The sequence below is a fragment of the Heterocephalus glaber genome, unplaced genomic scaffold, assembly GCF_053883595.1.
Source record: "Heterocephalus glaber isolate CG9 unplaced genomic scaffold, H.glaber_assembly_v1.0 deba00001608, whole genome shotgun sequence".
NCBI classification, from domain to species: Eukaryota; Metazoa; Chordata; class Mammalia; order Rodentia; family Bathyergidae; genus Heterocephalus; species Heterocephalus glaber.
In genome coordinates, this window is record NW_028258379.1 from 1,730,746 (window position 1) to 1,743,455 (window position 12,710).

The 12,710-nt window shown below is 34.4% G+C and overlaps 1 protein-coding gene across 4 annotated transcripts in view; it reads left to right on the top strand.

The window, feature by feature from the left end:
* Mnat1 (MNAT1 component of CDK activating kinase) overlaps positions 1 to 12,710 on the top strand; it is a 240,901-nt gene that overhangs the window by 56,870 nt on the left and 171,321 nt on the right. For 3 of the 4 annotated variants that reach the window (XM_021247889.2, XM_087195224.1, XM_004837439.3), the window contains exons 2-3: positions 6,058 to 6,210; positions 7,705 to 7,778. In XM_021247889.2, coding sequence (XP_021103548.1) covers positions 6,058 to 6,210; positions 7,705 to 7,778 — 227 coding nt within the window. Of the gene's footprint in view, positions 1 to 878; positions 900 to 1,405; positions 1,429 to 6,057; positions 6,211 to 7,704; positions 7,779 to 12,710 lie in introns of those variants that run through there. The other variant, XM_087195223.1, reaches the window with a different exon arrangement.

A 12,710-nucleotide genomic window follows, 5' to 3' on the forward strand; every position in this document is an offset into this window, starting at 1 on the left:
GAGAAACTAATTGATAGGAATAGCAGCTTCACTACTTGTTATATTTTGTTATACTTAAACTGTTATCCAATGGGATGCTTAATAAATATTGACCTAGAAGAAAAATTTTGAAAAAAATTATATTTTTTATGAAATTCGTAAAAAAGTACTAATGCAGTTGTAGTTATGAAAAAGGGAAATATAAATAAAATGTCAAACTCAGAAATAAAAACAAAAATATAAGAAAATTGAATAAAGGTCGTAACTAATCGAAAGTGGAAAATAACAAATTGGAAAGCAAAACAACTGTGAAATGCAAATTTCTTTATAGTGATTCTTTAAGAGGACCTTTATAAAACAGACATTTAATATTTCTAATAAAAGAGGTGGAAAAACAAAATAAGTGAGAAGAGTACTAGAACTGTAGATACAGTGGAAAATTTTTTAAAAATGTAACTATACCAATGCATGAGAACATCTTTATGGCTTGGGTAGTTTTGGTGATTACTCAAATTATAATTGCATTGCCCCATGTTCATTTATTATGTGATCCTGTATGTGATCAGCAATATTATGTTGATATATTATCAGTAATAAAAGCTCTCAATTTTTTGCCATAGTGTGTTTTTTAAACATTTGTTATTTAAAAATTAAAAAAAATATATTTTTGTTGCTCCAGGGAGTGAACACAGGGGGATTGAACCCTGAGCCTCATACATGCTTTACAAATACTCTTCCCCAGTTAGTGTGTTTTGTAATCTTAGTAATTATTGATGATTCTCAAGAGCTTCATTTATGAAGGTTTTTTCAAAAATTTTTCTTTTTTTTTTTTTGGTACTAGGCTATGGAACTCGGGTCCTTGCACTTGGAAGGCAAGCAGTGGAACCACTGAGCTAAATTTCTGGCCCTCGTTTATGAAGGTTATAGCTGTAATCTTTACCATACTGGAAATTAAAATTAAGAAAATTTGAAAATATTTGTTCATTAAAAATTATAAGTCCAGTATATGTTAACATAAATAATTATTTTATGAGAGATGTAGACTTGTTTTATTTTTATTTTATGCCAGGCTGTTCAATGTTTAGCTTATGAGGCGACAACTGGATATCCTTATCTGCTTCTGTGTGAATCTTGTGTTATATATTGTTTTGGTTGAAATATATGAAGCTCATCTGGCATCTATTGCTATGTAGTTGGAAAACAGAAATGTTTTTAATAGTCTTTTCAGATAATTGTAGATACTGTTCTTTGACCTATTTAGGTAAATATATGTTTAACTCCTTTGAATCAGAGTTTTATCTTTAGTGCAAGACCTGTGGTTTTTGTTGTTGTTTTGGTTGTTTGAGACAGGGTCTCACTATGCAGCTTAGGCTGGCCTTGAACTCACTATAGAGCCCTTGAACTCACAGAGATCTTCCTGCCTCAGCCTTCTGGGTGCTGGGATTACAGGTATGTACAACCATGCCTAGACCTGCATTTTAAAAATTGAATTTGCCCTTTCCTGAATTTGCCCTGAGAGAGAATTATAGCAGTGGTCCATGTGGGGATGCATTCTTGGTTTGGTTTAGTGAAATTTATTCTTTTTCAGTTCTCTAAAGTCTTGAATGCCTCCAGTGGCCATGATGTCTTCCTTTATCATTCATAAAATTATTATTTTTCCAAATCTGCAGTATTATTCCTAAAAACCTTTATAGAGTTAGTGTGATTTACTTTCCATTTCTGACGGAGTTTTTACTTTGTTTTCTTAACTGTACCCTTGGAAGGGCATTAAATCTCTATTAAACATACATCTTAGCATCCATCACTAGCACATTTTTAGCTATTCTGTGTCAGAATTATTCATCAGTGGCAGAAAGAATGGGTACACACTCTAGAGTTCGCAAGTTTTAGAAACTTTTTTGGCCTTAGAGCATTTGGAATATGATATATTAATACTCACTGGCAGTGAGTGTACAGTGTAATTTGTTGAGCTGTTGTCCCTTGGCTGAATGCTTATAGAATTATTATTTTTTAAATTTTCTTCTGTTTCCATTAGAATATATGAATCCTTATGCACAAAGTTAGTATTATTTTATATATTAAGAGGACATTGAATTTGGATGTGTTAAGTTACTGTACAGAAAATTTTAAATGTAGAGTTTATAACAAATTATTTACCTTTTTTGAAGTCAATAAATCTATTTTAATAATTATTGAAATTCTATATGGGATTTGGTTGCTTTTAAAAAGTAAACCAGACAAGACAATTAAAAATCTTAAGAGAATATAAGCAGTTAAATATTTTTTTTAAAAGAGAATAAAATCTACTAAAAATAAGTCATTCTGAGAAAAGAGGGGAGAGACATCATCCTGGCTTTAAAAACAAAGGTAAAGCCATAAAAATGTCTTTGGGAATGGGTAATAACTAAAGAATTAGTGTTTTCCAGCAACATTTTCTGTTTTGTAAAATATAAGCTTTTGTTTGAAAAAATTCGTAGTGCTTTTGGAAACAAGCAATTGCCCACATACTGCTGTTTTGGTTACTCTGTTGCCAGATATAGTGAACTAGTAATTATCAACTTCTGTTCTTTTTTTATATGAGTAGTTTTCATGTCTGTAGTGTACAAATATGGAGAAAAAGAAATAGCTGCATAAACACTAAAATCAACAGGAGTTTGTTAGCTGTTAGCAGTGAGATACAGAACAGAATAAATTAGAACTTCAGTTTTTTGCTCTGTATACTTTCATTTTGTTTGAGCTTAGACAGGAGTTTAGCAGTTAAAATCAAAGGGAGGGTTTGGGGCGTAGCTCAGTGGTAGATCTCCAGCTTAGCCTGCAGAAGCCCTGAATTCAATCCCCATCACCCTCCCCCACCAAAAAAGAGAAAAAGAAAAAAACCTTATTTATTTTCATAGTACTGGGGATTTAACCCAGTGCCTCACACAGACTAAGCAAGCACTTTAGCATTGGGCTATATCTCCAACCCTTTTTATTTTACTTTTAAAAATTTTGAGGCAGGGTCTTACTAAATTGTCTAGTCTGGCCTCAAACTTTTGATCCTCATGCCTCAGCCTACCAAGTCACTGGGATGACAGGTGTGTGCCACCATGCTCAGTGTTAAAGAATTTTTAAAGTAGTTTATTTTTCTCAACAACATTTTCCCTTTTTGACTTTTTTTTTTTTTTTTTGGTACCAGGGATCGAACTCGGGTCCTTGCGCTTGCGAGGCAGGCGACAGAACCACTGAGCTAAATCCCTGGGCCCCTTTTTGACTTTTTTGAGAGGTACAGGGCCTTGTTTATGCTAAGCACATGCTCTAACTCTGAGCTTATCCCACCAGTAATACTGTTTTTTAATTATCATGACTTACAGTGTGTGTGTGTGTGTGTGTGTGTGTGTGTGTATATATATATATATAATTTTTTTTTTTGGTACCGGGGATCGAACTCAGGACCTTGTGCTTGCGAGGCAGGCGCCGGAACCACTGAGCTAAATCCCCAGCCTACAGTATTTTTTTATTTTTTTGGTACTGGGGATCGAACTTGGGTCCTCGTACTTGCGTAGCAGGCTGCGAAACCACTGAGCTAAATCCCCAGCCCCCTACAGTATTTTTTTAAAAAGTGGAAATATACAACTGATTTAGGAAACAAATACTATGCCTAATATACAGTGTGACTTTTAGAAATAGCAAAGTATTGTATATATGTTCTATTGAATTATTAACTGTCTAGTCTCCATGACTAGGAAATATGGAATGTATATTATTGTTCTGTAATTTTCAGTTGGCTCTTTGTTTATAAATATCTTTAGTCACTATAATTATAAAGTATGCCATTTGGTTTATTTTTTTCTAGCCACAAGGAATTGTGGAAATGTACCACTCCCATGCTTCCTAAGCCCAAAGTGGCTTTTCTGATCTTGATAATGACTACTGTGATCTGTGGGATTTTTTTCCTCCTATTTTTGATGCCCCTATTAAGATAGAAATATACAAAGGTCAATGTTATATTTTGCTAATATCCTTAAAATTTTTTATTTTTCCTTTTCACTCAAGTACATCATTGAAAGAAATTAACTTTCCCTTTAATTCAGTGAAATTCTTCTCTTTCCCTCTGTCATATATTTTTTTGTTGTTGTTCAGTAAAGTTTATTCAGTACCTAACTGTCCAGGCATTAAGATAGAGGACAAGGTAGGCTCAATTATGCCTTCATGAAATATGCATCCTAGTGCGGGAGACAGAAAACATAAAGAAATAAGATCATTTTAGATTTTTTTGGGGGGGTACCAGGGATTGAACTTGGACCTTGTGCTTGCGAGGCAGGCAGTGGAACCACTGAGCTAAATCCCAGGCACAGATCATTTTAGATATTGTTAAATAAGGGAATGGTTAGGACGTGTGGCTGTAACACAATATGGAGTTGGGTAAGATTACAGCTGGAGGAATGTAAATGTTTGAGTATTTATCAAAATGTTGAATATTTAAAAGCTGTCAAGCTGTAATTTGGTCCCACCTAAATTCCTCTGCTGCAAGTTGAGTTCCCAGAAGTCTCTACCTGTGAGACCCTGAGACTAAAGTCTCAGAGCATACAGCCTTCTCATCTGCTAGTCTGAGTGGTAGCATGGATTTGCTGGGGCAGGCCAGGGATGATTGGGTATTGCCTGGATCCATCCAAAACAGCGCTCAAACTAATCCCACCAAGTTTCCATGAATCTGTTTATAGAGAAGTTTACCTCTCCAGCTTCTGGCTTTTCCAACTCAAGACTTCCAGGAAGTTGTAAGCCGTTTCTCAAATTGCATTACCCAAGAAGAGAGAGGGCATGCCAGGAAACCTAACTTGCTTAAGCAATCACTTTGTTGATATTTGACAGTGATGGTGAACCTTTGAGAGAAGAGTTCCCCAACTCAGGGCTGGGCCTTGCAGCCGGTAGCAGCAGCAGGCTTAGAGATGAGTTCCCCAACTGCTTATTTATCACAAAGTGCCAACACTGCAGTTAAACCTGAATACTGAGGTTTTGGTTTAGAAAAGACAGCTTACACATTAACATCTTTTGTCTTAAAAAGAAAAACAACATGTGTGCCCTAGGTTCGCCACCACTGATAGGATATCCTACTTGATTAGAGTTTTATAGTGACTCTTCATAGGATTTTTCATGGCAGAAGCTCTTGTAAATTTCTCTTTCCCACACATACTGGGGTAAAGTTCTTTATCCTTAAGCCTGTGAGGTTTTGTTCAGCTTAGCACCTTTCCTTTGTAAGCTAAACTTTGAAAAAACCTCCTTACAAGAATGAAAGAGGGGGCTGGGGATGTAGCTCAGTGGCACTGTGCCTGCCTTGCAAGTGCAAGGTCCTGAGTTCAATCCCCAGTACCAGAAAAAAAAAAATAAAAGAGGGAAAATGTTTTAATGCTGGTGGTATGCCTCTCTAAAATGCAGAGCTCTGGTAGAGACTTTCCTTGTTCTTTTCTAAGGGTGATATAGATTGAGTATCCTTTATCTATCATGCTTGGGACCAGAAAGTGTTTTAGATTTTAGGAATATTTCACACCTGATGAGTCTCAAGTCTACACAGAAAATTCGTGTATGTTTCATAAATACCTTATACACTTAGCCTGAAGGTAATTTTGAATAGTATTTTTAATATGTGCATAAGATAGTTTTATGGTATGAAATTTTCTACTTGTGGTGTCATGTCAGTACTCAAAAAGTTTTGGATTTGGAGCATTCTAGATATCAGATTTTGGAAATAGCACTCCTCAACCTGCATTAGACTGGGGATAAGAGTGACAGTAGAAGTCTTTTACTTGCCTCATTGAGTTCTCCCTGTCATACTGTCCTGAATCTTTTTATTTTCTCACTCAATTTATTTTAAAATTCATAAACTTATTTAATTTTGAAAACTAAATTAGTATCTCCTGGGATATATATAACTGAAAACTAAGCTCCAAATGAAAATGGATATTTTCTAAAAGTTTTAAAAAAGATTTTAAGTAGCAAAGAATAGTTTTCATATCTCTCCCTCATTTCTACCTAATAGGCAAACTATTTAGACTTGTAGATTTCAGCACTAGCTTAAATGTTATGTTTATTTCTTTACTGCAGATGTGAAAGTTGTGTGGATTTACTGTTTGTGAGAGGAGCCGGAAATTGTCCTGAATGTGGCACTCCACTTAGAAAGAGCAACTTCAGGGTACAGCTCTTTGAGGATCCCACTGTTGACAAAGAAGTGGAGATTCGGAAAAAAGTGTTAAAGATGTAAGTATTTTTGTTTGAATGATTCAGCCAAGAAAGAAGATTTTAACAATTATTTCAGTAATCAGTATCATTTGCTGATATAATTGTAAGCAGATTGGCAAGTGAATAACTATAAATTAATTTATGTACTTAGGCTTTTAGAGAACTGCATAATATTCAAGAGCCTTTTGATCCATGGCTTCACAATTTGTCTATTCATGTGCTGTTTAATCTATAACAAATATCTATTGAATTCCTACTGTGTGTAAGCTCTGTGTTGTGCTCCTTGGGCAGTACATACAAAATCAATGAGTAAAATAGGTATGAACCCTGTTCTCCAGAGACTTACAGTGTAGTCGCATAGGCTAGCAAAAAGATGGAAAATAAAATAGGCAAATAAAACAAATATGCAATTATAAATGGTGAGCACTGCTGTCTAGTTAGTAACTGAGTGTTGATAGAGGTCAGTGAGAGCAGGTGAGGACTGAGGAAGTCACAATTTGAGAGTTGAAGCCTACTTGCAGAATTCATATGTTCACTATAATTTATTTTGGTGTATGTATGTGTATTTTACTCTTAGCAATTTTTGAATTTCATTTCATTTGTCCTCTTATTATAAGCCACTTTATTGTTTTTGAAATTCAGATAATATATTTGTTTAAGGTTATTTTTGTTTGTTTTTGTGCTTTGGATTGAACTCAAAGGCTTTGGCATACTAAGCATGTCCTGTCACTGACCTATACCCCAGCCTATTATTTAAATTCTAACTGTTGGTGGTATGTATTTCAACCCAGGTTACTGATCATTTAGTGATATCTTGTAGGTACCTAACCAATAATACTTTATCAATGCCTTAGCTGTTCTTTTATTGCTTGTATTCTAGGAGTTATTCCTCTCACATTATGATCTTTTACTGCTAATCCCTTGCAGTATTCTAATTCTTCATAGGTACGTTACAAGACTTACAGATTTTCCTGATCTAGCATTGTTTAGTCTATCACTCTCATGAAAAATGAAAATTTCTTGAATTTTTAGTTTTATAAAATTAGTGAATCTATTTATAAGAAGTAAACAGTGTCATCATTTCCAATGATTTACCTTGTTTAAGTCCCAATATTTTAAGCTCCTAATTTCTTTTTAAGCCTTACAAGCATTTTACATATAGTAGCATTCTCTCCTGATTCTACTTCTTCTCTGTAGTCATAAGAATTTTAAGAAGAGCATTCTTTGCTGGGAGTCCAAGTGGTAGAGTGCTTACCTAACATAATCAAGATGCTGGATTCAGTCCTCAGCACTGCAGAACACTAGCAGCAGCAGCAGCAGCAGCAGCAGCAACAACAACAACACCCCAATATTCTTGGTGTACTTATAAATCTGGTATCAAGTAAACAATGTTTTATGCAATAAACAGTCTTTCTCTATATTCATATATGAATTAGGTAAGAACAAGAAAACCAGTTAGGTAATATTGAATGCAATCATGTATAACATGTTGATATTTTTCTTCTCTTTAAGATACAATAAAAGGGAAGAAGACTTTCCTAGTCTAAGAGAATATAATGATTTCCTAGAAGAAGTGGAGGAAATTGGTAAGTTTTAAATTTGATGTGCTAGCCATGAGACCTTGTGATTTTATCTCTTAGATGTCTAGGAAAACATCTCATGTAAAAATTTCTTAACATATTTTATTGTGATATCTGATTATATTTTCTTTCTTTCTTTTTTGGGGGGAGGGTACGAGGGATCAAACTTGGGTCCTTAAGCTTGCAGGGCAGGTGGCGGAACCACTGAGCTAAATCCCTGGCCCTGATTATATTTTCTTTTTGCACTTAGCTCATGTTTATCAAATTGAAGACTTGGTTAAGCAAAAGACTTTCTTAAGTAATATTTTATCATAGGAAAAATATAATTAATAGAGGTAATGACACTTTTTAGTTGGAAAGAAAGCTGTATCTGTATGTTTCATCTGTATTTGTTAATATATCTGATTAGGAAAGAATATGCTGATTTTTTATAGGATTTCTATTTATCCATAATGACTAATACCATATGTTGTTTATCATCTGTATGCTTCTGTATATAGAGTTGTTTGAAAATATTTTTGAGTAGTTGACCGTTGAAGTGGCATTCTGTTATTCCATGTTATGGAATCAGAGGTTAGATTAATCTGAGTGCCTTTTTTTCTAATGTGATTAGTCAAAAAGATGCTACATGATGAGTTCAAGGCCAGCCTGAGTTAGAGTGAGACCCTGTCTCAAAAAACTTTAATAAAAAAAAAAAGGATGCTTTTGTCAAAATATTGTTTTCTGTTTTCTTATATGAAATTTCAGAGATGTTAAAAAACTTTGGAAGTTGTTATACATTGACTAAAATATTAAAATGCATTTAAAAAATGTTGCCATAATTACAAAGTGCCAAGTGTGGAAATGACAAAGTTGTAGGCTGGGAAAACTAGAATGAGATGTCAGGACCAGACAGTTATCTCTTTTCTTTTCTTTTCTTTTCTTTTCTTTTCTTTTCTTTTCTTTTCTTTTCTTTTCTTTTGTTTTCTCACACTTGATAGCAAACTGTAATCACAACCTTTTTTAAAAATGTGATTTATTATAAAGTTAATTATTCTTTAGAGTGCTTGCTTTGGCAGCACATATACTAATTATTCTTTAGAAGGTTTATATGGGCAAATTTTTAGAAAATTCAAATTCCTGAGAATTGATATTTTTTTTTTTTTTTGAGACAGGATCTCACTATGTAGTTCAGGCTGGCCTTGAACTCACTGTGTAGTCCAGGCTGGCCTCAAACTCATGGTGATCCTCTTGCTTTAGCCTCCAAAGTGCTAGGATTACAGGTGTGTGTCACCATGCCTGGCTAGGAGTGAGTATTCTAATTCTTTTCTGAGAAAATCTTTTTGTTACAACTGTTATCAAAACATTTCTAAAATGTCTAAGTTCACTTGTTATGTCATAAGCATGTACAGAACATAATTAAGGATTTGTTTCTGGCATTTTTTTAGTGCCTTAGAGTCATTATCTTTTCATTCTAATTGTATTCATTGTACTTTATATATAATCTTAACAACCATGAGTGACTATAGATTTCAGCCGAAAAGATGGTAGCATTGAGAGTGCCAAGGAAAAATAGAAACGTTAAACTGAGGAAAATGAACCAGAAGGAATCTGCATGAACTAGGAAAGAATGTGGCTTATATGTAGATTATTAAGTGTAGGCAAGCAGTTGGATAGCAATCCAGAAGAATCCCAACTAGGGCCAGGGATTTAGCTCAGTGGTGCCGTGCCTGCCTTGCAACTGCAAGGTCCTGAGTTCAATTTCTGGTACAAAAAAAATAAATAAATAAAAGAAACCCAGCTAACATACATTCTGCAGGCAGTGTGACTAGTCAAAATCTGGTCAATAAAGAAAGGGAAAGGAGAATTGTAGGTGTTACAGGGCAAGTTGAATATCTGGTTAGAATTCTATCCAGACAGAATAACTGAAAGAAATTGATGGACAAAGAATGGTGGAAACAGGGATGAACTGAAAAGGGATCTTGATTCTGCAATAAGGTTCTTACTAAACCATGGTTTTAACACGTTCTTGCCAGCTTAAATCACCAGCGGTACATTCATTACTATCCATCAGGTGCCTTGTACCACCGGTGGTACTTACAGATATAATCACTATTGTCAGTGTTTTTACTGATAAAATTAATAAAAAGCCACCTGATGAGACAGTCTTGCTTCTACCACTGGTGGTTCAGGTCACCTGGCAGTGAGACATACAAGTTACGACCTTGTCATGAACATGTTAGAATATTTTTTGCTATGAAATGAATTAGTTTGAAAGTATAGGCAACCTGGGCCCCATAGATAAAACCAGGTGCATGTCCAGAAGTAGAAACTAGGATCAATGGTCAACAGCAACCCTGGATATTAGGGCTATGTAATGTATAATACTTTCTTTACCAGGTGAGAAAACCATGTCTCACAGCATTTATTTTGAAGTTGACTATGCTATTATGTATATTTTATGTATATTATGCCTTCAAAGTATATGGAAACTCTTTTAACCTGCCTCCACTTAATTGTTTCATTTGAGTAACTAACATCCTTTAGTACTTCTTAAAATATGCTGACTGATGCCCAACACACAATGAGTGCATGGCAAATACTATCCATTAGAAGCTATTTTTAAGTACACTTTTGTACTTTTCTCAGCAGTTTGATTATATGATGAGACTTGTTTGTCTTGGCAACCTTCTTATGCCATTTGTACCTGTTATTGTAGTTATGTAACTTAATAATCCAGTGTACAATTTTGGGGGAAATTACAAAACTATGGGATTTTACTTCTCAAGTTCTTTTTTTTTTTTTTTTGTTTTGTTTTTGTTACCGGGGATCGAACTCGGGTCCTTGTGGTTGCAGAGCAGGCGGCGAAACCACTGAGCTAAATCCCCGGCCCTACTTCTCAAGTTCTTGATTTACTTAAAAATACGGAAATCAAACATAGTAGATGACACTTATGATTTATATAAAAAAGAAATATAATTCCAATTAAAGACTACACTTTTGGCCATATGTCATTAAATTACAGAATAACAGTATACTGATATGATTTAAAGTATTTAAGGGAAGAATGCATAGGTGTATGTGTTTCCCTCTTTTAATAGGCTTGCCTAAATAATCAGTTACAATTCCTGATCATGCTGGTTAAAGAGTAGTTCCACTGTACTTGGAGGTATGGATGATCTTTGGAACCTAGCCTCATTGATTTGTAGTTTATTTTTGAACTTCAGCTCATTTCAGCAAATATTTTTTGTTTTGTATGAACCACTTTGCTGCTGGAAACATATATTTGTCCTTAGTAAGCTCAGACTTTAAGGGGAATAATTAATATAAACCAATTATAATTTAAAGGGTATTTATAAAATACTGTGGTATTTATAAAATGGTATGGAATATAGATAAAAAGCAATTAATTTAGCATTGGGAAATAGAAGTACTGTTTGGTGAAATTAGAGAAGTATAAACATTTGAGTTTGATCTAAAAACCTGAATAGGAGTTAGCAGAGACTGAGATAGCTGTGGGAGAGGGGAAATGGAGACGGTGGTTCGGGGTTCAGGAGGACGGTTGGGTAGGAGGAATGACTACATGTACTGTTCTATAGCTCGGCAGGGTAACTGTGGTGACTATTAATTGTACATTTTAAAAGAGCCAGTAAAGAGGATTTTGAATGTTCCAAACACAAAGAAATGATAAATATTTGAGTGGATAGATAGCCCAGTTTTCCTGATGTGACTGTTATATACTGTGTAAATATATTGAAATATTACATTGCATCCCATAAATATGCATACCTCTATGTCAGTTAAAAAAATAAAAAGATGAGTAAGAGTTACCAGGTAAAAGGGCAATGGAGAACATTTATAGTGGAGGAAAAAGGGACAGAAATTCAAAGGTGTTAAGCACGTTGAAGGGTGAGCAAGCAATCTGTTATGGGGAGGTAAAACATGGGGAATGACTGAAGATGAGGCTTAAAATCAGATAACTAACTCTGGTACTCTTTTACCCTACCAAGTACCTTCTTAGGCTTAGAGTTAAAAAACAAAACTAAACACAAGCAAACAGAGGTATGAATGAAGCTGAGTTAATTACTTAGCAGTATGAATTTGTGTACATTATTGAAGCTCTCTGTGAGAGTTCTCCAGTGCAAATTAGGCTAAACGTGCCTGTTTCTTAGAGTTGTAGAAATTGTATAAGTAAGCAAGCTGTCTGTCTGTCTGTCTGTCTGTCTGTCTATCTATCTATCTATCTATCTCAGTCTGGTACCCAATAGTTAAACTAATATCTTATACTTTTGATTAACATACAGATGTCACAAACATCTGATTCTGGAACATGGGATGCATGAGGTGCTGTGGAATAGTAAGAAAAAAAGAAAGGTTGGACTTTTTTTTGAAGATGTTAGATAAGTTTGTCCCTGGGAGTACTGAAGATGTTTAAGCCTAGAGTGAGAGGATTAGGGTAAGTGGGGTGGCTCATAGGGTCAGTGTCTGAGGAGGCATAAATTTGGGATAAAGTAATTTTAATTGGAGATAAATTTTATTATGAATCTTGTGACCACAAATACAAAAATTAATTTACAATTCTGAATGGTAGCATAAAATATTTGCACTAGAAGGAGCATACATGAAGATGAACTTTCTTGTGACATTCACAATAGACTTTTCTGTGTTTGTGACAATCTATACATAAAAATTCTTGTTCCTTTTGGCCCCAGGGATTATCTCAAAGTTTTTTCATAGCTTTATAATAAATAGATTATTCTTTTGGTGCAGAGAAAACTAATTTTAAAAGGGTGAGAAAGTCCTCAGGGCCTTAATTTTATATTCTGGATGTCAAAAAGCCTTTAAAATTACACTTAAATAACATCAAATCTTTAAGAAAATATAATAGGGTTTTTGTTCGGCTTTAATACTTGATTAAAGACAGGTCAAATCTGAGCTAATCCAGTAAGCAGATAAAGG